The sequence below is a fragment of the Lynx rufus genome, unplaced genomic scaffold (assembly GCF_022079265.1).
Source record: "Lynx rufus isolate CCGP_SWC_20201006 ecotype Redwood Valley unplaced genomic scaffold, mLynRuf1.p SCAF_3, whole genome shotgun sequence".
Lineage (NCBI taxonomy): Eukaryota > Metazoa > Chordata > Mammalia > Carnivora > Felidae > Lynx > Lynx rufus.
In genome coordinates this window covers 158,126,390-158,151,446 of record NW_025814845.1, presented here as the reverse complement: position 1 = coordinate 158,151,446, position 25,057 = coordinate 158,126,390, and the positions used below count along the sequence as shown (strand labels likewise).

The window sequence follows — 25,057 nt, the reverse complement described above, 5'->3', positions numbered from 1 at the left end:
AGGCGCCCATCACTTTCCATCTATAAGAAAAGGGTATCCTGTGTGCCTGGAGCCAACATGCCGCTACGGCTGGGCCCTTCCACACACCCTCACCAGGCACACCGATTCCAGCTGCCTTCACAGTCCTTGTGGGGGGAGGGGACTCCAACTTGGCTGTAGAAAAGTCCAGGCAAAGGACTTGACCACTAAGGCCTGCTGCTCCCAAATGGTAGACTGACAAGTGTTATGAGTCCAGAACTGTAAGGTCCAAGTCAACCACTGCCTCTTGCCAAAGGCCACCCATGCCCAGCATATCCTATAATGAGAAACACCTGCTGCTTCTCCACAAGACCTCCGCCTGGCATTTAAGGCCCTGAGAAATCTGGCCCTTTTATGGCCATTTATACAAGCCGTCCCCACCCACACAAATTACCTGCTCTGGCTAAAGCGGGCAACTTGATGTCACGTCCTCGTATGTCCTGGTTCCCCAAGATCACTTGACCCTGGCAATTCTGGGCCCCTGCCTCTCCCCAGCCCACTCCTTCTCAGAACCCAGCTGTAGCATCACCTCCATGAAGCATTTACTTGCACAGACCACTCCCTGATAACCAATCCTATACAGTCTCTTTTATACTCCCTTTCCCTAGGGACGAATTTTGTGTGTCAGTGAAATCCTCAAGACAGAGCACCTGTCTCATGTGTGTGCCCTCCCATGACAGCTCACATGAAGGGATCACTGGACAAATATGAGGGGTGCATGCCTGTATCAGCCAAGGCTCAGGTTCTTCCCTTTGACTCTTGCAGGGAACAGGCGACAGAATGAAGGTGACCAGGTCACTTGACAGGCTTGGGGGACAAAGCCCAGGAAAGAAATCACACCCAGCACTGAACAACAAGAGATGGAGAGCAGCACAGCTCAAAGCCAGTGCCATCCGTCATTTACTGGTATGTGATTTTAACTTCTCTGAGCTGTACAATGAGGAGAACACTTAGCCTACTTACCTTAGAGGTTCAGTGTGAGAAGCAATGGGAGAAGTATAGGAAAGTGCTTAGAGGCACCATGCAAACTGTAGTTGGGGTTAGTTATCCACATGGAGTTGAAAAGAGCTCAGACAGGGGCCAACTCTTGGCCCTAGGGCGAAGGTGGCTTTTATTTCCTCTCTTAGGGAAGGAGGGGAGGGCAGTTTTCCCACAACACCGACCTAAGGAAGGGGTGGGTGCGCCCCCAGAGGATGGGGCTGGAAGAGCCGGACAATCATTCAGAAGGGCTCCTCCATGTCCAGTTCCTGGCCCTGGGCTGCAGGGTGTGCTCCCGAGAGTCACTCCCCTTAGGGTGCATGAATGGAGGCACATGGAGGTATCTGCTGGTGTTCACGAAGAGGAAGGGGGAGCAGGTGCCCTGAGTAAGGGAGCAGAGGGCCGGGATGGCCGGCCCCAAGCTCAACGCCTGCCCAGGATTAGAACTTGCAAAAGATCTGGCTGGTGTTACTCTTCCCAAGAAGGGCCAGAGGGGCCCAGAGGCATCACTCAATCCAATGGCTGGTCCTTTAAATGTCCATCTCAAACTGTGACTCTTCACCTGGGGAGAGAAGGGACAGATGGCCAGGTAAGCAATGGGTGAATGGTAGGGCTCACATTTTAGAAGCCAGTGAGATGGTTTATTATTTTTCGTTTTGTTGTTCCTACAAGACTAGGAGAATGGAGGGAGGGCAGAACTCCACTAGGAATTCCTAGAAACAGGCCTGAAGTTTCCCTGTCCAGCTGTGCTCTCTTCCCTAGTCCCAAAAGAAGAAGGGAGACCAGGTATTCCCACAGAAGAAGTGGCAGTCCCGAATTTCATACAATTTTTGTTGTTTTTTAAAAATATTTTATTTTGGGGGCACCTGGGTGGCTCAGTCAGTTGAGCATCCGACTGTGGCTCAGGTCATGATCTCATGGTTTGCAAATTCGAGTTCCACATAGGACTCTCCATTGTCAGTGCGGAGCCCGCTTTAGATCCTCTGTCCCTCTCTTTCTGCCCTTCCCCGACTCACGCACTCACGTTCTCTCTCTCAAAAATATTTAAAAAACATAAAGTAAAAATTGTATTTTTTGGAGACAGCATGCATGTGCAAACGGGGGAGAGGCAGAGGGCAAGGGGGAGAGAGAATCTTAGGCAGGCCCCCAGGCCCAGTGCAGAACCTGACTTGGGGCTTGATCTCACAACCGTGAGATCATTACTTGAGCCAAAATCAAGAGTTGGACGCTTAACCCAACTGAGCCACCCAGCCACCACTGATTTTTATTTTTTAAAATATATTATTTGTTTTTGAGAGAGAAAGCATGAGCAGGGGAGGGGCAGAAAAAGAGGGAGTCAGAGGATCCAAAGTGGGCTCTGCACTGAGAACAGAGAGCCCGATACAGGGCTCAAACTCACAAACCCACGAGATCATGACCCAAGCCGAAGTCAGACACTTAACCAATTGAGCCAATTTTTATTGTTTTTAATAAAAGTGAATGGTTACTTGGATTTGACATAAATACAACCTCACAGGCAACTGGGTGGCTCAGTTGGTTAAGCATCTGACTCTTGATCTCAGCTCAGGTCACGATCTCACAGTTCATGAGTTCGAGCCCCGTGCAGTGCAGAGACTGCTTGGAATTCTCTCTCCTCTCTCTGCCCTTTCTCCAGTCGTGCTCTCTCTCTCTCTCTCTCAAAATATACAAATAAACGTAAAAAAAATTAAAACAAAAATACAACCTCACAGAAAAATATTCCTTAAACATAAAACTTTTTTAAGCAACTGTGTCAGCTGTGGTTTAGAAAATGGTAATACAACCTACTAGGCATATGTCCAATTGCCCGCAGAACAGCCTGACTCTGCAGTAAAGGAGTTATTTTGGTAGTTCAGCTACTCACTGCCCTCACCCTAACTCTTTCCACAAAAATCTCCAAGTAACTCATGCTGCAGGAAGTTGTTTTCTGAAATGGAGCTGCCTCATTCATGATCTCCTGGGTAAGGCTGCTCTCTGGTTCTATATACTGAGATGCTGGCTCTGGCCCCCACGGGGAAACTGGCCACTTCTTCTGGTTATATTTACACAAATATATGGTCCAAGGCTAGGAGCTTTGGCTAATAGCCTGTTCAGCAAAATGAAAAACTATGTCCATCCCTACCACCCCATCACAATGGAACTCTTAGGCCATTATTGTGGGTTAAGGGTTGTCAGCCTGGGGCACCTCTGGGCCACCACTGCATTTGCTATGGGGATCACTGCTCCAGAAACTGGGAGGGGTTAGGGATAGCCTTCAGGCAGTGCTGGCTCAGCAATGTCAGGTGTGACCACCTTCATCCTCAACTTCCGGTTTTTGGTTTGAGGCAAAAGTGGGTGGCTGGGAAGCACCACCTTACTGACCACATGAACCTATCCACCTTTCTCTGCATCCTCTAATGAAAGGCAGGGAGCCACACTGCCTGGTGCCGTCTTTCATTCGGCTCTGTGTGCCCAACTCTGCCTCCCTCCCACTCTTGTCCAAGTCTGAAAGGAAAGGCAAGGCAAGGGTTGCCTGTCATGGCTGTGGGGTTCGCTGGGTAACTATGAATCACATCCTGCAGGCCCTGGGTACATGGGCTCTGCTGCTGTCAGCAGGGCCAGCCCAGCCTGAGGTCCCAGCTGCTTCCTGTCTGGGCTTGGTGCACTGCCTTCCGGGGGAAGGGTCAGAGGGTTCCAATCTGACTCAGGTCATCTGCAAGTGCTTACACTATGTTCTCCCACAATGGGAGCACTCAGACGCTCTGGCTAGCTAGTCATGATACCACAAAGAGTACATTCACACGGCCCTCTACCAGGGTGGCTGCTCTGATTACTTAGGGGGAAGGTGGGGTGAGATACCAGGAAGGACCTAGCTGCCCAGTGTCAAACCTGCAGAAATAACCACTTGCACGGTTTCTACCTGTCTTCATCAAGAATCCACTAGTGGACCAATACCCTGACAGAAGCCACCCTGGGTGCCTTTCTGATCCTGCAGACATGTGATTTCCTAGAGGGCAAGTACACCGTATCTTTGAGAAGTCCTCTCCTGCACATGCACATTGTGGGTGTGGCCCACATGAGGCAGACAAGCAGAAATGCTTTAATACAATGATACAAAGGGTTATACTTATTTATGAAAGCTGCTGTGTGGAGTCCCCCTCATTTCAAACAAGCTCTCCACTAATTAGACTACCTGATGGGGCCAAGTCACCTCTCCTGGAGTTCTTGGACCCCTTGCACGTGGAAAGTTGGCACTGGTGACAATACTGTCCCCCAATGCCACCTCTGCACTCTAAGCTGCTCCACAGAGGGTGGGGCAGCCACCATCAATCCCCCTCCTGAAATTTCCTCTCTGAAGGGGATCCACGGGTTGCATATGTTCCCTTCCCAAGGGAGAGCCTGGCCAAGCCCGGCCACTCACCACCTGCCGGCTTCTCTTCTGGGCTGTTGCGCAGGTGGTTCTGTCTGGTGTCTGTGGGGGGCTCATCACTGGTAGGGCTGGTGACCCCGGGAATGGTGGGCAGGTCTCGTGGAGGTGTTTTGGTCACAGGCGAGTTCCGACATTCCATCAGGAACTTCCGGTCATAGATGATCCTGGTACCTGGGAGGAGGCAGGGACATTGGAAAAGCCATCTCAAACCTCCTGCCTGTGCATTTTCCACATCTTTGAGGCATGGCTGCAGCAGAGGCAGCAAGTTTTTCTGCAAAAGCCAGATCAAGGAGGAGTGAGACCGGGGCACCTGGTTGGGTCAGTTGGTAGAGCATGAAACTCTTGATCTTAGGGTCATGAGTTTGAGCCCCACCTTTGGGGTAGAGTTTACTTTAAAAAAAAAAAAGAAAGAAAAGAAAAGAAACAAAAAGGGAAGGCACCTTGGTGGCTCAGTGAGTCGAGTGTCCGACTTCGGCTCAGGTCATGATCTCACGGTTCTTGAGTTCGAGTCCTGTGTCAGGCTTTCTGCCATCAGCACAGAGCCCTCTTCAGATCCTCTGTCTCCCTCTCTCTCTGCCCCTCCCCCGCTAGCACTCTCTCTCAAAAATAAACATTTGGAAAGAAAAAAGGAAAAGAGGAGTGATGCAGATTCAGGTGTCTGGCTGCAGCCCTACTCTGCTGCCTCAGAACCACCAACGCCATCATGTGGGGCACACTGATGGAAGAGGGGCCTGGCAAGGCCACCATGCCATGCTTCTTCCCCTCGGATCAGCACATCCAGGGCTCTCTCCTTAAAGCCCATGTGGGGCTCGAATACCTAGCCAGTGCTTAGTGTTATTACTCAGGGGGCTCGAACCCACGAACTGTGAGATCATGACCAGGGCCAAAGTCGGATGCCCAACCGACTGAGCCACCCAGGTGCCCCAGGGATATCCAGAACCTTTAACTCCATTTTACAGATGAGCCAACAGAAAATTAAGTGACTCCCCCAGACTAGTAAAAATGAGAACACTTCCCTTCCTGGGCTTTGTGGACAGGAGTGCCACATGGGCTCCACCTTTCCCACCAAAGGCTCTCCTGCTACGTGTGTCCCCTTGTGACACCTGCTCTGACATGTCATTGCACCTCAGGGCTCGCACATGGTCTGTGTTCTACCCACTCCCTCTTCTCTCTCCTTTCCCAAGCATCACCCCAGGGCGAGGACCAACTCTGAGGGAGTTGGTCCTTCACCCACACCCTGGACCCATCCCATCCCGCCATCCTGTGAGGACGGCTGCCTGAGTGATACCTTAAAAAGGAGAATTTTCTAAAGTCCAGGACCCGGGATTCTGGTGGGAGAATCAGCTGATTTCATCAAAGAACAGTGACTAATGAGAAGCGATTCATGTTGGGTTCTTATTTAATCAGGATTACCTCTAAAGCACCAGTGTGGTACTAGTAACTTATCTTAAACACCTCGCTCACACTCCTGATTCTTCCTTTTTCAACAAAGAGCAGGTCTCAGGCTCAAAGCCTTCAGCAGGCAGTGGAATCCAGATAGAATTTAAAACTCTCTTGGTGTCATATTTCTTTTTATAGTTACCTTCTATTTATGGTAAGTGGATCAGGTTTTCCATATATGGTCGTGATATCAAGTTTCCTTTCAATACATAACAGGATATAATTTAATATAATAGTATGTATGTTATAAATAATGCACGTAATTAAATAAAGTAACAAAAACTAAGTTAAAAAGGTATGGGATATAAGGAGAAATACTTAATATAGAATGCAAGCTGCAACTGTAATGCAAACTGCAGAGGGAATAAGTGCCCGGAGTTTAGAAGCTATGATCTTTTAAAATATTGTTTTAAATATTTATTTATTTATTCTGGGTGAGAGAGACTGCAAGCAGGGGAGGGGCAGGGAGAGAAGGAGAGCAAGAATCCCGAGCAGGTTCGGCTCTGTCAGCGCAGGACTCAATGTGGGGCTCGAATTCATGAAGCGTGAGATCATGACCTGAGCCAAGGTCGGGAGTTGGATGCTTCGCCGACTGAGCCACCCAGGTGTTCCTGATTTAATTTTTTTTTAACAAGCTTTAATTCCTTTTACTTTTCTTGTATAAAACCATGTGGTGACCATAGCTGGAGCCTGGGTCTTCTGCACAGACACTCTGGTGTGGGTCTTTATAAGATGGCCAGTAAATTCCTGATAGGGAGACTTGGTAAACACCATCTTTTTCCAGAGGCCAGGGGTGAGACAGCTGTAGATCTTGGAAATGGCATCAAAAGTAGCCACGGTGAAGTTGCCCAGGGTGGCAGTGCAGCCCATGGGGGCAGGGATGAGGTGCACCAGCACAGCCAAAGCAGCCGGTCACCTTGCGTGGGACAATATAAGGCTTGCTGATCTTGTCTCCCCCCCTCAGCAGCCTTGCTGCACCGGGATGATGGAAAGCTTGGCAAGGATGATGGCCCCTTGGACGGCAGTGGCTACCTCCTTGGAGCACTTAACATCCACACCAGCGTGTCAATTGTAATCTCTGATGGCAACAAATGCCTCGAACCTGGTCCACTGGCAGCACGGGTCTGCTTTTACACGGCATAATCTTCAAAACCTCATCTTTGGGGGATGCCCCCAAGAAACGTCAATGATTTCAGATTCCTTGATGAGCAGGGAGAAGAGACAGATCTCCAGGAACTTGATCTTCATGTCCTTGACTAGGCGGCCCAGCTTGGTGATGCAGACCCACTCTTTGTCCTTGGCCTTGCCTCCTGGAGCTCCACGGCCCCACCCTGGCCACAGATGTCACTGCCCAAGACTCTGTGGAAGCCTTCTTGGCCTCCCATTTCCACAGCACCAAGGTCATCCGCCATTTGGTATTTTCCTGGAGAAGCAGCTAGAAGCTATGGTTTAGACTTCAGGAATGCCCCTCCTTATCAATAGCCCTCAAATATTTCCCTCACTTAAAGGCTATGACAGTGTGCTGTCCCAACAGCAGGGACTCCCGTCTCAGATGTTGAGCACTGGCTCTCTGTGAGTGGCATCCTAGAGAGGAATTCATTTGCATCTCTGGGCTCTGAGTAGGCTTGCGTGGGGTCGGGGTCCTTCTGCTGAGGGCTAGGATGCTAAAGAGCAGAAAAATGGTCAGAGACACCAAAACGTGCACTTGGCCTACTCATGCAGGATGTCCTAGTCTGACTCTGGCCCTAAGTTACCCAGAGCCTTGCTCTCCTTGGCTGAGAGGCAATGATGCTGAAGTTGAGTCTTGTTCATCATCACTATGTGGGCTAAAGTTCACAGTTCACATTTCTTCCTTTTTTTTTTTTTTAAGTTTATTTTGAGAGAGAGAATGAGAGAGGGAGCACAAGCAAGGGAGGGGCAGAGAGAGAGAGAGAGAGAGAATATGAATTCCAAGCAGGCTCCGTGCTGACAGTGTAAAGCAAAGAACACAGAACCCAGGCTGCATTTTAGGGTCGGCCAGTAGTGTGACCCTGTGCACACAGACCTCTGTTCCTCCCCCGTTTGAACCTCAGTTTCCTCGTCTGTAACATGAAGGGCTGTGAGCCCAGTAGGCTACAAATGGAGAACAACAGTGCCTTCTCCTTGAGGGTAAATGCCTTGGCTTCAGAGAGGGACCACTCTTCTCTGTTTCTTAATCTTCAAGGCTCGGCAAGAGTCTCCCCTGTCCTGGCCTCCCTCCAGCTTTGCTTTTTTGTTGGTTTGTTCACCACAGAATAGGGAACTGACCCCATCTGAGTGGAACCTAAGAGCTGGAGATTCAAGGGTCTCAAAAAACGAAAGAGGGGGGTCAGCACTCCTGGAGAAGCTCTTTAAAGGCCACTAGCCCCCAGAAATTTTTCTGTAATTGTGGTAAAATACAAATAACATACAATTCACCATCTTAAATACTCCTAAGTATACAGTTCAGCAGTGTTCAGTACCTTCACAGTGTTCTGCAACCAATCTCCAAGATGCTTTTCATTTTGCAAAACTGAAACTCTACACCCATGAAATAGCAACTCCCATTTCCCTCCCCGCTAAGCCTTGGAAAGCACCGTTTTATTTTCTGTATCTATGAATTGGGCTGCTCTAGGTACCTCGTATAAGTGGAATTATACAGTATTTGTCTTTCTGTGACTGGCTTATTTCATTTCGCATGATGTCCTCTAGGTTCATCTACATTGTTGGCCATGTCTCAGAATTTCCTTCCTTTTTAAGGCTGAATGATATTCCATTGTGTGGATATGCCACATTTTGTTTATTCACCCTCCATCTTTTGGCTAGTGTGAATAATACTGCTGTAAACCTGGGTGTGTAACTATCTCTATCTCTGCTTTCAGTTCTTTGGGGGTCTATACCGGGCGATTTTTAAGTCATTAATTATACTTAAAGGAGAAAAAGAAAGAACTTCTGTGCCCCTTGCCCTCCACCTAGGTAGGCCACTTGTTTAAAAATAGGAATCCTCATTTGTGCTAATAAAATCCAGAAACCAAATGCCAGCAGAGGTGGTTCCCAAGATGCCCACTGTGGGAGTATTTCAGCTGGGGAGGGAGGCCACGCGGGGGGCAGGAACAGTGGTGTTCAGAAAGTCAGCTGGCAAGGTGTCAAGCCTAGGAGGGGACCACTAACCCCCACTGACTCATCTGGGGTCAGTGAGGAATGTGAGCTAGAGATCAATGTAGTGGAAATGTTTCCTGTGGAAGCAGTTTTAGCTTTTTAACCCTTTTTTCCCCCTGTCCCTTCATGGGATCCACCAATACATGGCAACAGTGATCTTCTGGAAATTCCCTATGTCTCCCACAGATGAGGCAAACAGCAAAATACACAGCCTCATATCGTCAAAAATAGGTACCCTTGGCTGAAACGCAGTCTCCAGGAGCCGGGGACTTGGCCTGCATACAGGAACAGGAAATGGAAACCGGGGGGGAGGGGGATGCCAAGGTCCCTATAAAGCGCTGAGCAGCAGGCAGCACCTTGGGTGTCGGTCAGGTGTGGTCTTCTGGGGTATGTGGGTTTCACACCCGTGGTCTCCACATAATCCTTTTCAGCCGAGGGCCTACCTTTTCTCTCTATATTAGGGAACATGATCCAACTCCATTAGGCTTCTACAAACAAGATCAGGAAGAGCTTTTGAGGATCCAGGCGGCTCTAAGATGGCAACGCCAAGACACTTTTTTCCCCGATGCTTCCCTCAAAAGTCTCGTAAACACCGAGAAATAAAACAAGAAACAGAAGCCCATACTCAAGTTGGAAGCAAGTGGGGCTCAAACTGTTACCCCAAATCACAATACATGAACACAGAAAGTGAATGGAGGAATAGTTCTAACAGAGAGGATGAGGGTGGCATCTAAATGCAGGGAGGTGGGTTTGAGCCCCGCACCAGGCTCTGTGCTAACAAACAGCTCGGAGCCTGGAGCCTGCTTCCGATTCTGTATCTCACTCTCTCTCCCCCTCCCCTGCTCATGCTCTCTCTCTGTCTCTCAAAAGTGAATAAATGTTAAAAAAAAAATTTTAATGCAGGGAGGTAGGGGTGGACATTACACCAGGAAGCGGGGTTCTGAAGAACCCCAGGAAGGTTCAGGAATTAGAGTCAACATGGAAAATGGGAATGGGGAGAGGTCCCCTATGTCCCTCACCCCAGGAGGGAGGGGAGACAGAGAAATTAAGTTTAGGTTGACCTCCTGAATGGTGAGCCTCACACCCCCCTCCCTGCTCTGCTTTAGAATAAACAGCAAAAATAAAGACCAATAGAAGTTGATTTTGGGGGGTGTCTGGGTGGTTCAGTCAGTTAAGCGTCTGACTCTTGACTTCAGCTTAGGTCATGATCTCTGGTTCACAGAGTTCAAGCCCATGTCGGGCTCTGTGCTGAGAGTGAGGAGCCTGCTTGGGATTCTGTCTCCCTCTCTCTCTGCCCCTCCCCTGCTTGCTCTTGTGGGCGCTCTCTCTCTCAAAATAGATAAAAATAAACATAAAAAAAATACAGAATATTAAAAAAAAAAAAAAGAAGTTGATTTTGGGAAGGGGATTCCCAATGAAAAATACCAGCTAGCCACCAGATTGAACCCACCAGCCTCCAGACCTCACAAAGGGCTTCCAGTCAGCTCTGGAGTGCCTAACTCTTAAATATAACCAGCCAGATGTCTCCATACATTTCTGAGAAAAGCTTACATCTAAGGAGAGATCCAAACAAACCAACAGAAGGAAACAGTTAAGGTACTTTACTGTTTGTTTGTTTGTTTGTTTAAGTTTAAGAGAGAAAAAGAGAGAGCAAACGTGGGGGAGGGGCAGAGAGCGAGGGACAGGTTCTGAAGCAGGTTCCGCACTATTAGCAGAGGCTGATGTGGGGCTACAATTCATGTAAGATCATGATGTGACCCAAAGTCAGGCGCTTAACCAACTGAGCCACCCAGGCGCCCCAGACTTTACTGTTTTTTAAACTTTTCAACTTTTTAAAGACTTTTTTTGAAAGAATATATATATTTTTAATTTATTTGAGACAGAGACAGAGATACAGAGAGAGTGAGTGGGAGATAGGGAGAGAGGGAGAGAGAGAATTTTTTTTTTAACATTTACTTACTTTTGAGAGAGAGAGAGAGAGACAGAGACAGTGCAAGCAGGGAAGGGGCAGAGAGAGGGAGAGGCAGAATCTGAAGCAGGCTCCAAGCCCTGAGCTGTCAGCACAGAGCCCGATGCAGGACTCGAATCCTTGAACTGCTAGGTCACGACCTGAGCCCAGACACTTAGCCGACATAGCCACCCAGGCACCCTAACTTTTTAAAGACTTTAAAGAACAGAAAGACAAAAATAACAGGCATAAAGAGACCAAATTAGAAATCCAGCATCAGATAACGAGAAGTTAAGAAACAGAGAAAAGACAAACTGCTAAGAGGAATTTACCTAAAAAGACAAAAAGGGAAGAAAAATTTCCCGAATTGAAAGAGATCAGTCTTGAAATGCCCCTTGAGTATCCTGTGTAATGAATTAAAAACACCAACTTAACATTCACTGCAGAATTTCACAACACTGAGGATAAAAAGATCCTAAAATCTTCCAGAAAGGGTGAGAAAACAGCAGGTGCACGCAAGGATTGGGAATAAAAATGGCATAAATGTTTTCAATGGCAAGGCTGGAAACCTGAAGATGGTGGGTCAATGCCCTCACAATCTCCAGGGAGAATTCATTTTGATCTCATTTTATACCCAGCCAAATACCAACCAAGTAAAAGTATAATAGAAACATTTTCAGAAAGCTACAGGATGAATATTGTAACAAAATTAGAATAAGATGAAGGGCTTCAGGAGATCTCATGTCAGCAGCTACTAGAGCCGTTCTAGAGCCACCAAACCCTGTCAGTTCAGGACAGAAGGAAAGAATGTACTGATAAATCCACAAGTCGAATTTGTGTGTAAAACTGTATTTTGTTTAGTATTTTAGAGGTACTGGAGGGTGTGGGAGACTTACCTGAATGAAAACCAAGCACATTTAAAAAAAATGTTTATTGGGGCACCTGGGTGGCTCAGTCGGTTAAGCGGCCGACTTCGGCTCAGGTCATGATCTCTCGGTCCGTGAGTTCGAGCCCCACGTCGGGCTCTGTGCTGACAGCTCGGAGCCTGGAGCCTGTTTCAGATTCTGTGTCTCCCTCTCTCTGACTCTCCCCTGTTCATGCTCTGTCTCTCACTGTCTCAAAAATAAATAAAACGTTAAAAAAAATTAAAAAAAAAAAAGTTTATTTATTTTCAAAGACAGAGAGTGAGTGGGGGAGGGGCAGAGAGGGAGGGAGACAATCCCAAGTGGGCTCTACACTGTCAGCGCAGAGCCCGACGTGGGACTTGAACCCATGTACTGTGAGAGCATGACCAGAGCCGAAATCAAGAGTCAAATGCTCCACTGACTGAGCCACCCAGGCATCCTTTAACTAAGCACATTTTTAAAAAATTGTTTTATTTGGAAAAAGTGCTTCTTATAAAGGGCAGCTGCAAAATACAGACACTCCTGCAACAATTACTTGTTTTCTCTTAAAGTGAAAGAATGGGTGGGACCCAAGGAATCACAGCAGTGGATGGACAATTGAGGAGCATCTCCAAGTTACTTCAGGAACTAGAGCAACAAAGCTCAAAGCTCAAATTTCCAATCAAATTCTCCTAACAACTAACTTTAGTTTATCCCATGGATTACCACCCCTCCCCCACCTTGAGCGGAAAAGCGTGACTTATTCCTGCAAACCAATTACTCTGCTGCAAGAAACACCTCAGAATGTGAGTTTTGAATCACATCTGTCTACCTGCACAGCTCAGGGATGGAATATTCACAAAAACAAACACAAAATCCCAACAACGAACCTCACACAAGGACAGAGGTTTGTCCAAAAGCTCCTGGGCTGGAAAGGCTAGCAGACCACAAAACACTAAATACAACTGTGTATCCGAGCCCCGGGTTGTGTTCATGTATGGGACAACCAGATAGTTTAAACCTCTGTGGCTAAGCTAAGTCCATTTCTCTATTTCAATAGACAGGGCTAGCACTGGTCTATGCTACCGAGATACTGCTTTGTCCTTTACAATCTATTTGCCCCCCTAGGCTGAAACCACCAAACCAAGGTTTTCCACTAAGGCTAAGAACACTGCATCTATACAGGGACGAGAAGCTCATCACAGGCTCACAGTCCAGCATACCAAGTCTAGCAGCCCCAGGGAGTCCACTTCCAGCTCTGCATTTATTTTATGCCACTGGACCTTTTCTGTGTGTTTCTACATTTTCGCAACTTGCCGATCATGCTAAACACAGCAAAAACCTCAACGCATTTGCACCTGTTTCTGGCTACCCAGTAATATTACAAGACACCAGAACCACAGAACAAGTGCACAGGTGTGGGTTAGAGGGTAGGAAACAGATATGAAGCACAGATGTGCAGATTTCACCAGAAGCCTCAAATAGCCACCTCGTAAGTCTGTAACAGGTTACTTGCCACAGTCCAGGTCCTTCACCCATCACGCCTATTCTTAGACCCCAAAGTAGGGCCAACACTGTTACTTTTGAACCTGGGGTCCTTAAAGTGAGTGTAAGCACATTTTTTATTTTTAAAAAAAAATTTTTTTTTTCAACGTTTATTTATTTTTGAGACAGAGAGAGACAGAGCATGAACGGGGGAGGGGCAGAGAGAGAGGGAGACACAGAATCGGAAACAGGCTCCAGGCTCTGAGCCATCAGCCCAGAGCCCGACGCGGGGCTCGAACTCCCGGACCGCGAGATCGTGACCTGGCTGAAGTCGGATGCTTAACCGACTGCGCCACCCAGGCGCCCCGTAAGCACATTTTTTAAACGTAATCTCTACACCCAATGTGGAGCTCAAACTCACACCTGAGATCAAAAGTCCTATGCTCTACAAACGGAGCCAGCCAGGCCCCTGAAAACGAATTACATTTTAAAATGAAGCAATTATTAACTCTATTTTTCTAAGTTGTACAATAATTAACTACCTGGCTCATCAAGGGCCATAGTAATAAAAATAATGTGTATTTTTTTTTTAATTTGTGATATAATTAAATTAGGGAATGGGAAGAGATGAGAGGGGTACGTGGGTGGCTCAGTCGGTTAAGCCTCCGACTTCGACTCAGGTCACAATCTTACGGCTTGTGAGTTCAAGCCCCATGTCAGGCTCTGAGCTGACAGTTCAGAGCCTGGAACCTGCTTCGGATTCTGTGTCTCCCGCTCTCTCTGCCCCTCCCCCAGGTCGCATTCTCCCTCTCTCTCTCTCAAAACTAAACATTAAAAAAAAAAAAGGAAGAGATGAGGGTGTACAGACAATAAGTCCTCAACTATCAATAAAAGTCAAGAAAAAGTCAGAAATATGGAAGTAAATCCCCAGAGAAAGGGCTGAAAAATGTTAGCTGCATCTAAAGAGTGAGATGGGGGGGGGGGGGCGCCTGGGTGGCTCAGTTGATTGAGCGTCCGACTTTGGCTCCGGTCACGATCTCACAGTTTGTGGGTTTGAGCCCTGCATCGGGCTCTGTGCTGACAGCTTAGAGCCTAGAGCCTGCTTCGGATTCTGTGTCTCCTTCTCTCTCTGTCCATCCCCCACTCACGCTTTGTCTCACTCTGTTTCTCAAAAATAAATAAGTGTAAAAAAAAAAAATTTTTTTTAAAGAGATGGGGGTGGAGAGAGGTACGGGGTTACTGTTTTGTTGGGAGGCTTTCAGTAATTTTGAGATTTAACTACTTACCTACATAAACAATTTACAAATAATGTTCACATACTTGTATTACAGAAAAAAATCAAGTACATACAAAAGAAGATAGAATTATATAATTATACACACACATATATATGTATATAAAACTTTGATTTATTTTTTATTTTTTATTTTATTTTTTTTTTCAACTTTTATTTATTTTTGGGACAGAGAGAGACAGAGCATGAACGGGGGAGGGGCAGAGAGAGAGGGAGACACAGAATCGGAAGCAGGCTCCAGGCTCTGAGCCATCAGCCCAGAGCCCGACGCGGGGCTCGAACTCCCGGACCGCGAGATCGTGACCTGGCTGAAGTCGGACGCTTAACCGACTGCGCCACCCAGGCGCCCCTGATTTATTTTTTAAATTAAAGGACAGGTTAAAGTATGGATCAGACCTATAATTCGGTGCTGTGTGGTTACTATTTGGAACAAGTGCACATTGTCTGCAACATATTGTGTGGAAGAGTCACAGAACTGTATGTATTTTGTGTCTGGTCACCTCTGGGGGTGAGATAAGGATCAAGGCAAGACGAACATCTTTTACGCTGAGTATATTTTGTTTTTTAATACAAAACTCTAACACATAGGGCATTAAGCAAACAAATAAATAAGGATATAGGGTCAGAATGTCTTTTCTAGTAAGTCAAGTGAAAATGGCCTTGACCAGAACTAGGTAGACTCCCCTCACTCCCCACAAAAAGCCTAGGGGCTCTCTGCTGGGCAGGGTAAGTGGAGTGGTGAGCCCGTCCCTCCAGCACCTCTCTGGGCTGTGTGCTAGGCCCTGTCCATGCTAGACTGTAACTCCCAGGACATGTATCCAAGGATAGGGACCAATCCAGGGACAAGTGTTAACCTCCATGGACAAGTGTTTACCCTCACCTACACATTTATCAATCTTTGCTTGATCCTGCATCCCCAAACAGGTGTATTGGTCTCATGTATTTGAACCCCTTTGTACCAGCACCATGCCAAGTGCTAGGCATGTAAAGAACAATTTCCTGATCTCACTCGGAATTTAGTTGGAAAGATCTGTAAACAAACAACTATAGTCAAGTGGGTAAAGTCTGAGAGCAGAGGCATTATGTGGGGATCAGAGACAGGGGAGAGATCTACCCTGTGTGTGCCAGTGTGGACAGAGACATCAAGCCCTCCAAAAGTCAGAGGCATCCAGAGAAATCAGTGTCACCCCAATTCTGCACTCTCCCAAAGTGGAATGGGTCTATGGACTGAGGGTGGTCTAGACTGGAGAAACTGGAGGTACAGAGCAGGGGTATCCAGAACTTGCCTCCCAGCAGGGTAGGAAAAGAACAGAGGCAGACCCCCGCCTCCCCATGCTTCAAACCATTTGTGTAGCTGGGATCCTGCTGGGTGCTGGGGTAGCAGTCAGGTTTGGTTCTGAACTACTTGTAGAGAAGAACTGAGTCTATTTTCTAAGTGAAAGCCTTTTTATTCATTTATTTTTAATGTTTGTTTATTTTTGAGAGAGAGAAGGGCAGAGAGAAAAGGAGACACAGCATCTGAAGCAGGCTTGAACCCACGGACCTTGAGCTCATGACCTGAGCCGAAGTCATACGCTTAACCAACTGAGCCACCCAGGCGCCCCGAAGTGAAAGCCTTTTAAACACGTCACCACATAAACACACGTGGGGAAGATGTTAAGTCCAGCGGGCTGCAAGAGTTACCTGCCCTGTAGAGAGAGGGTATGGGTACAACACGCCAGGATGAATACGAGCTCCTCTCCCCATACAGTCTAGTGGTTAGAAACCCAGCTCTCCCATTTGCTAACTCTACTGACCCTGGGCAAGTTATTACTCAATCTCTCTGTGCCTCCATTTCTTCTTCTGTAGAATGGGGACGATGATGATGGTGCCTACGTCATAGGGTTATGGTGTGGAATACAACAGAGGCTGACATGAGGTCAGCCCTATGCAAACAAATCCTAGCTATTATGACTGGCACAGCTTCAGATGACATGATTTAGGGACCAATTATATTTTCAGAGCTGGGACAAATCAGAGGGGAGGTATGCAACCCTGGAAAAAGAGACTGGGGGTGAAAGGGGTAGGGTAAGGGCACCCTCTATCCTATTTTTGGCCCATGGAAACACGCTTCAAGAACCAACATGCGCTTCGGCACGTTTGGTAACCAGTGTCATTTGGGACTTTGAAAACTTCAGATGTGCGCCAAATACAAGAATGGTATTTTTTCTCAAGACATGCTTTGTGGTGACAGCAGTTTCTTTGAATGTACAAAGCAATGCAGACATTCCCCTCGGGTCTGTTTTCCTCACTTGTAAACAAGGGCAGTGTACTAGGCTCATTCAAACTATTTTTAAAGTACCAACCATGTGCCAGGCTTTGTAGGTAATCTTTAGGGTCTGTTCCAGGTCTGATACACTACCATTTATTTTTAGGAGCTCCTGGTTGGCAGGTGCTCAGTGCGGTGCAAACAGCACGGGGCTTGGAGGCACAAGTTCTGGGCTCAAACCTGGGTGTGCCATGTAACAGCCCCTCAACTCTCAAGGGCCGCTGAATTCCTCAGCTCTAAGAGGACGGTACTAACAAAATCCACACCTCACAGGACTAGTGTGGAGATTAAATCACTGCCCATAGCCTGACAGGCCAGGTCTTAGTGCCCCATCCCCCACTCCCCACAAGGGAGACACAGTATCCTCAACTGGCAGACAGGAAGCTGAGGCTCAGAAAGGCTGTCCCCTCCATGGTCATCCAGGGGGCAGACCTAACCTGTATTGCCTCCAGTCCTAAACACCAATTTCTGTTTAAAACTAGCAAGGCAGACCAGGCTACCGTGCCTTAGCCAGCACGGGCAACTGGGAACATTCCAGGGGTCTCCAGACTGCTACCTATTCTTCTGAGTGTTTGGCCAGAACAGGATGTTCCCTGAGAGAGAGGCTGGCCTTGATCTCTTCTCCATTTTCCCACAGTAGCCACACTCAGCTTCAAAATGGGGCTGGCAGGGATTTCTGTAAATTGAGCCTTGCTTGTTCCTCACTTTCCCCTGTGCCTCTCCTGATGGAAACATTCTTCCCCTGGGCGGAGGGTGGGGGGGGACGTGAGGCCGAGCCAGAGTACAAGAACAGAATTCCTAGAACTGCTGTTCCCATTCCAGGGAAAGGGAGAGTGTTTCACAACATGCTTGGGGGAGGCTCAAATGCCTACGTTCGTTCGGATGCAAGCCAGCAGCCTGTGAACAAAATACTCCAGATAATTTTACATTCAGCTCTCGCCAGCAGCTCTGTGTCAACCTGGAGGCCAACACGCGGGGTCTACCGGGGGGGGGGGGGCGGGGGGGGCTCCCAACCGCCCGCCACACACCAGGCAGGAGCTCGATGCGTCAGGGTGGCTTTCCTTGCTGGGCAGTCTGTTTAGCAAGCAGAGCCACCTTGTCAAGGAGAATATCTTGGGGAGACAATCAGGGTGTGCTTGGTCTGAGATTTTTCTTCATCTCTGGCCCTACCAGCTCTGCAAAGAGAACCAAAGTCTGGAAGTTTCTTAGGGGCCGGGAATCTCATGAAGATCCTCAAATACCAAATGAGGGCAATCAGTGAGTAACAAAGGGCCCTCTCACTAGTCCCTCCCTCCGAGGCCCTGACAGGTGAGGAAGAGTCCGCTTTATTTGAAAATTAAGCAGGAGAGGGGTGCCTGGGTAGCTCAGTTGGTTGAGCGTCTGACTTCAGCTCAGGTCATGCTCTCGTGGTTTGTAAGTTCAAGCCCCGCATCGGTCTCTGTTGCTGACAGCTCAGAGCCTGGAGCCTGCTTTGGATTCTGTGTCTCCCTCTCTCTCTGCCCCTCCCCTGCTTGCAGTCTGTCTGTCTCTCTCTCAAAAATAAACATCAAAATAAAAATTTTGTTTTTGAAAATTAAGTGGGAGGGACAAAGTTTTTACAGAAATGTGCAGAACAAAATAGCTGGAATAAGTATTCTAAGGGCTGGCCAAGCTCCTTCCCCTTCCCTCAACCCTCTCACACCCACCCCAACCAAACATTTCAAAATGCACCCAGGCCAAGCAGATTAAGCCTCCATCTGAAATGCCTCCCTTTACACAGCAACAAAAGCTGTGGTTGGAAAGAGGAGGGGCTCTGTTTTTTGTGTGAATTGCCCCCCAACCCCTCGCATCCAAATTCATATGCTGAAGTCCCAACTCCCAGCCTCAATGTAGCTGAATTTGGAGATAAAGTTTTTAAAGAGGTCATTAAGTTAAAATGAGGCTGTTAGGGTAGGGCCTTGATCCAATATACTGGTGTCCTTATAAGAGAGAGAGGGAGATACCACACACACCACATAGAGTGGCAGCAAAGAGGACAGTCATCTGCAACCATCAAGAAGGGCTTCAGGAGAAACCAACCCTTCTGGCACTTTGACTTGGACTTCAGCCACCAGAATTGTGAGAAAATAAATTTCTGTTGTTTAAGCCACCCAGTCTGTGGTATTTTGTTATGGCTGCTTGAGCAAATTAAGATAGGCCTGCCTTCCCCTTTTATTCCAAAGACCAGAAGAGAGAAATTGATTTACACACACACACTCTAAGGCAACAGACCTGGTTAACCTCCGCATTGTATGTGTCACCAGGAAACCAAGGGGAGTTCTGAACCCACCTGCACCTGCACCTCCTGGGATTCTCACTCCTACGCATTTTTGGACCGCTGGCCTCAGAACTTGACTCCATCCTACTGCCAGCACTCCAGAAAATCAAGGATGTTCAGATGGAAGTGCTGGGCAGGGTGGGCAAGCGTGGGCTCCTCTGAAGGGAGTTCCCAAAGCCTAGCTGCTTTGAGGAGGAAAGAGGAGGCAGGCTAGGTAGCAGTTAGCAAGGAGGGGCATGACACACAGTGGAAGGTATGGCCCAGGGGCCTGGCATCATGGCCACCCGCATAGTTTGCTCTGTGGAGCTGAACATAAGGCCTTGAAAACGGGGCATCGGATCGAGAACTCTGTGTTTTCAGGAAGGTGTCTTCAGTTCTTAAACCAAGAGTCAATTCACAGGCTTGCAGTTCTGATCTGCTTCTAATTCCTGGCCTTGGCCCTGCGCAGCCACACAGCAGGATGGGCAGTTAAGTTCCCTCGAAGGACCACTCTTTGAGGCTTGGCCCTTGTGGAAGACTGCCTGAAAACGTGGCCCTGGGACTCTTCCCATCCCTGTCCCTATAGGAGGCTCCTCTCATTCCAAGGCTGGTATCTCCCCTCTCCTGGAATCTGGGGTAGCCCTGTGGCTTGCTTTGAGTAATAGAATACAGAGGAAAGAGAGAACTCCCAGCCTTCCAGGTGTCCCCAGATATGTGGGTACGGCCATCTTGGACCTTCTAGCCCCAGACAATCTAGCTGCTAACTGTATGCAGCCAGATGAGTGAGTTCAGGGAGATCATCAGAAAATGCCCAACCAGCCTAAAGAATTTACTGTTGCTGTTGTTGAAGTTACTAAGTGTTGTGATACTCGGGGCCTAGTATCTGAACTCTCAAACTTTCAGGGGCATGGGCACTGGATTGCAAGGCACCTTGTGTTGCCCATGTCCTGGAGCATCCAAATGACCTGGGCAGAGGTGACTTACTCCTGCCTAGCAGTGAGGTTGGGTGCAAACAAGTAAATAAGGAGCATCAATCCCAGTGTCTGAGACCCTGGCCCCAGTAGTGACACGTTCAGTATAAAGGCTACCTCCTTCTACTTTCTGTGCAATAGTTGGAAAAAGTAGTATTAGCAATACTGGGATAAGTGACAAAGTTCAGGGAAAGTTAGTCTTGCCCCTGGGACATTCCAAGGTAAGCAATTATGCCCTGCAACTGAAAGAGCAGAAAAGAAAAATTTAGATGTCTTCATTAAGCCAGCTCAGACCCAGGCCCGGTGGCAAAGGAACTAGGTTACCCTGAGAATACGGTCGTTCCAGGATTCTTTTCAACTCTTCACCTGCTAAACACCAGACTCAGCACTCAGTCACTGCAATACAAAGATGAGTAAGACTGCTCGGAAAGAACTTCCCATCTACCCAGGGAACAAACATGTAAACAAGCACATGTGATTCATTTGTCATGAATCATAACGGAGGAAGAACACTGGCGTGGCTCTAAGCCCAGAAAGCAACAGGTTTTTTTGTTTGTGTGAACACGTAAAACGTAGGCGTGAAAATGAACACTCCTGGTTCAAAACTTGCGCCCTGGGAAGCAATCCTTTTTTCGGTCCCGCTGCCCCTTCCCCGCTCTTTTGCAAGGATATCAAATAAAGACCCACACAAGAGGGGCACCTGGGTGGCTGTGGGTTAAGCGTCAGACTTGGACTCAGGTCATGATCTCACAGTTCATGGGTTCAAGCTCCGCATAGGACTCTGTGCTCCGGATTTTTCTGCCCCTCCCCCGCTTGCGCTCTCTCTCAAAAATAAATAAATAAACTTTAAAGACCCACACCAGAAAAGGCCTCACTGCTTGATGACAACAGTAGACAAGGTACCACCCTGCCTGTCCTTTTACTAAATTTGGTAATGGAGGACTTTTTTGCTCTTTCAAAAAAAAAAAAAAATCAATATGTAAAAGATCAAACTCTTCTTTCAAATAAGGCCCTGCCATCCTTTGAGGATACTGGAAACAAAGCAACAACAAAATGTGAAGGCAATTAAAATCTCACAGCTGTGTGTGCATTGCTAGAATGTAAGGCTTAGCAGGCTGCCGACCTGGAGCAGGCAATTCTCACAATGAGAATCATACAAGTTCTACTGGTTATGAAGGGTGGGGGTATCTGCCTAATTGCCTCATTCTACGGCTACAACTTTGATGCTCCTAATTCTATTTCAGGTGTGTCTTCATCTTCCTAAGTAGCAAGCCGAGCCCTTGAGGTCAGATTGTTTTCCAGGTTCTGGATGTGGTCAATGCCTTAAACACATGGAGTCTGGTGGGCATCAGAGGGAGTCTGGGGTGCTCTACACCAGGGCTCCCCGTCAAAGTCTTTAATGAGGGACATAGTGTGGAATGTTCTAAATGTCTTAATAGGAAGCTCAGCTCAATGGGAGAAGAGGGCCCATTACATTTCCCTCACTGCCTTAATGTCCAAGTTCTTTTAACCCATCCAGAATAATGAGACCCTAGTCTCATCAGAGTTACTGTCGACCCTGGGTAATTAGGAGACATAATCTCCCACTGTGTGACCGAGGCCTCCGGACACTGGCTATGCTCTAGCTTCAGTGCCCAGGCCACCTCCTCCTCTTCCCAGCACTGTCTGTCCTATAGCCAAAGACCTGGGAGCTGCTCCAAGGTAAGCTTTCTGGGCATAGACTTTGTTTGTCTATATCAGGGTGCCATTAACACCTGCAGCCCCACCTGCCTACCTCTGATTAACCTTACCCAGTTACAGGGTTTAGGTATGATTACCAGCCAAGCAACCCTAGTGGCTTTGGGGTCAAACAATCCAACATGAAATGGGGAATGTGGAGGTTGATGGGAGAGGGGTGGAAGAAGGTTTCTGACCATTCAAAGGTTCTGCGGGGCTATGGTGTCACTGGTGATTTTTAAGCCTCAAACATTCATAAGCAACACTCCTTTCAACAAATTTCTCTGAAGTTCTCCAGACTTCTAACCAGATCAGTGTTTTAGCCTGTGAAAGGTTAATGACCATGGAAAGTAAATCAGAGCCTGAGGAATGAGACGGTTCAAATCAACCACAGCTCCTGTTCCTCTGGGGACAAACACTGCAGAGCCATTCCCAGCAAGAGTGACCTGTGGACACTCGAAGAGCTCCTGACACCTGCAAAGAAACTAGCATGGGCACCTGTGCAGACTCTCTCCAGAGCCTGGTTTGAGGGCTGATGCCAGACCCAACCTCAAAAGAAGTTTACTTGGAGAGCAGCAGCATTTTGCCAGACCCTGAGGTCTGCAAAGGTGAGGGAAGTCACAGTCCACTCATTCCTGAGTACTCAGTGTAGTACTTAGATCAATCACTGGGCGCTGGTTAGAACTGTAGAATCCCAGGCCCAATGGCAGAATCTACAGAATCAAGAGTCTGCACTTAAAATGAGGTCTCCGGGTGGAGTGCCTGGGTGGCTCAGCCGGTTAGGCATCTGACTTCAGCTCAGGTCATGATCTCCAAGTCCGTGGGTTCGAGCCCCACGTCAGGCTCTGTGCTGACAGCTCAGAGCCTGGAGCTGCTTCGGATTCTGTGACTCCTCTCTGCCTCTCACGCTATGTCTCTCTCTCTCAAAAAGAAACATTAAAATGAGGTCTCCAGGTAATTCACATGTATATTGAGGAATGAGAAAGAGCACTCAAGGCTACAGCAAAAGGGTGCCAGAAATGACCTTTCCTTAGGTTAAGCTTCTTTGCCCTGGCAAAGAAGTAGGGTGAAGCAGGCTTTGGAGGAAGACTCCAAGCCTTGGCTAACTGAGGCAGACCAGACTGGCTGACTTTGGCAAAAACAAGGTGTGTTTTTCCAGGTTACAGCCTGTGCGTTATGCCTGTCCTGCTGGACACTCCAGGACAAGAAAGCTGGCACTGCTAGCTTCCCTCCAGTTGGCCTCAGAAACGGAGTTACACTCTGATCTCAGAGCCCCTTTCCCTCTCTCCCAACTAGAGACCTTCAAAGGCAGGGAGATATGCTGAGGTTTACCAAAAACAAACAAAAAACCCATTTCCCAGTCCAAGGTGAGAAGTAGATCAGAGTTCCCTGTAAACAGTGCCCTTGGCTGTGCCTTCCAATCTGACTTGTCCCCATCCAGCAATAAAGAGTGCAGAAAAGGGCACCTCTGAGCCTTCAGGGCTGCCTCAGTGCCCACTCTGAAAAGATCAGAGATGCACACCCTCACTTGAAGAACCCCAAAACTGTCAGGAAGGATCCTGGCAGACACAGTATGACACAGAGAAAGCAGACCAAATGGACTACAAAAGAACTATAGCATGGAAAGAGAATTTGAGTCAAGGGTGGACAGAAGGCTTACTGAGAACTTTTCCTTGGATCATTTTTAATAGAAGAGAGAGCATTTTCCCCTCTACACTTGGATAGTATTTCTCGTTCAATCTGAGGAAACGGTGTGACATCGGACAAGGGACATGTGTTTTCCAGTTTGGGGCCTCATGAAACAAGTACATCTGTGATTCCTAACAGTTCTAACGTTGTATGTTTTGGATCAAACGGCCCGAGACCTCGGATCTGGCTGTGCTTGCTGATGGCGGGACCGCAGCCTGAGAAAATAAGCATGTGATGTGGCCCGCGACGCTGCTGCTCCCCTGACTCCACTTGCACCCGTGCCTCTCAACGGAGCGCCACTGTCTGCGAGTAGTTTTCGAGTAGTTTGGGCAGTTTGGGCAGGAGCGGTGGATGAGGGCTTAGGGGAGGGGAGAAGAGCAAAGCGGGCTGAGGGCAGCGCGGGGATGGCAGGGAAGTGGTGAGCCACGAGGATTTCATCATGCAAACGCGCGGGCAGGTTTCATCAGCGCCTGTGCGCCGGGGCTCCCGGGCTGGGAGGAATGCCTGGCTCCCGGGGGCAGCCTAAGGCTGGCCCCAACCCGTGCCAGTTCAGCTTCCTCTTCCTTATACACTCAGGGAGGTCACAAGGCTCCCCCTCCCCCTGGACAGAAGAACGTGTTTTTCTGCACAGTCCTGCCCGCGGCCCCAGGTCCCTCTGCGTAGATCCCACATGCGTAAGTGGGCAACCTGCCACAGGTGCAGGTGAGGCGCTGCTGGAGGAGAGAGCCCTCGGCCCAAATCCTCCGTCAGAGGCGGAGGCCCAACGCAAAACTGGGGGCGCCTCGGGAAGGAAAAAGGGATTCTGCAAGAGTCGTTTACCCCAAAAAAGAACGCCCATCCCATCCCCTAAAAACCCCAGGCCAGGCCTCTCCTTGCTTCCAGGCCACCCTGAGCCGGCGCTATTTTCCCTCAGTACGCCCCACACCCACAAGAGGCAGCACACCTCAGCATGTGGTTGTTCTGGAAGTGTGCGTATCCGTCTGGGTAGGGGGACTCGGCTGTCTCTCCCAGGAGGAAACGAATTGGGGTAGTTTGCAGCCGGGGCTTCGGAGGACGCACTCAGAGGGCAGGCAATGGGAAGCGGCCATCCGCTCGTGACCCTCGCTGTGTCCGTGGTGCCCTTTTTTCCAGTCGTCGGGCCCCTCTGCCCCGTCGCCCCGTCCAACTGGCCACTCCCGACCCCTCCCGCTCTGCCCAGTCAGTCCTCCCGCTCTGCCCAGTCAGTCCTCCCGCGCCGCGAGCACCCGAAGCCCGCGCCTACCTCCCGGGGTGGTGCTGAAGAGGGTGCCGCCGGGAGTGGTGCTGTAGTCCCCGGGCGGCAGCTGCACACCGTCGCCGAGGTCCACCCGGCGAGTGGCCGGGATGGCCCGGCTTGGGGTCTGGCTGCAGCTGCTGCTCCCGGACATGGTCTCCCGCTCGCAGTGCCTGCAGCCAGAGCGTGGCCCTCCGGCCGCTCTGGCCCGTCCCT

The 25,057-nt window shown here is 48.7% G+C and overlaps 1 protein-coding gene and 1 pseudogene across 1 annotated transcript; both read right to left on the bottom strand.

The window, feature by feature from the left end:
* Window positions 1–1,103: 1,103 nt before the first annotated feature.
* Window positions 1,104–25,031, bottom strand: EIF4EBP1 (eukaryotic translation initiation factor 4E binding protein 1). Its single transcript, XM_047091710.1, has 3 exons — window positions 24,851–25,031; window positions 4,415–4,594; window positions 1,104–1,558 (listed from the first exon to the last, which is right to left on the bottom strand). The coding sequence occupies exons 1-3, from the start codon at window positions 24,993–24,995 to the stop codon at window positions 1,527–1,529; spliced, it is 357 nt and encodes a 118-aa protein (XP_046947666.1). The 5' UTR covers window positions 24,996–25,031; the 3' UTR covers window positions 1,104–1,526.
* On the bottom strand, window positions 6,452–9,830 carry LOC124520670 (40S ribosomal protein S2-like; annotated as a pseudogene).
* Window positions 25,032–25,057: the final 26 nt, after the last annotated feature.

Coding starts and splice junctions, on each gene's coding strand:
- EIF4EBP1 (XM_047091710.1), bottom strand. CDS start 24,995: ATGTCCGGGAGCAGCAGCTGCAGCCAGACCCCAAGCCGGGCCATCCCG. Junction 4,595..24,850: donor CTTCAGCACCACCCCGGGAG/GTAGGCGCGGGC, acceptor GCCTCCTCCCAG/GTACCAGGATCATCTATGAC. Junction 1,559..4,414: donor AGAAGAGAAGCCGGCAGGTG/GTGAGTGGCCGG, acceptor TTCTCTCCCCAG/GTGAAGAGTCACAGTTTGAG.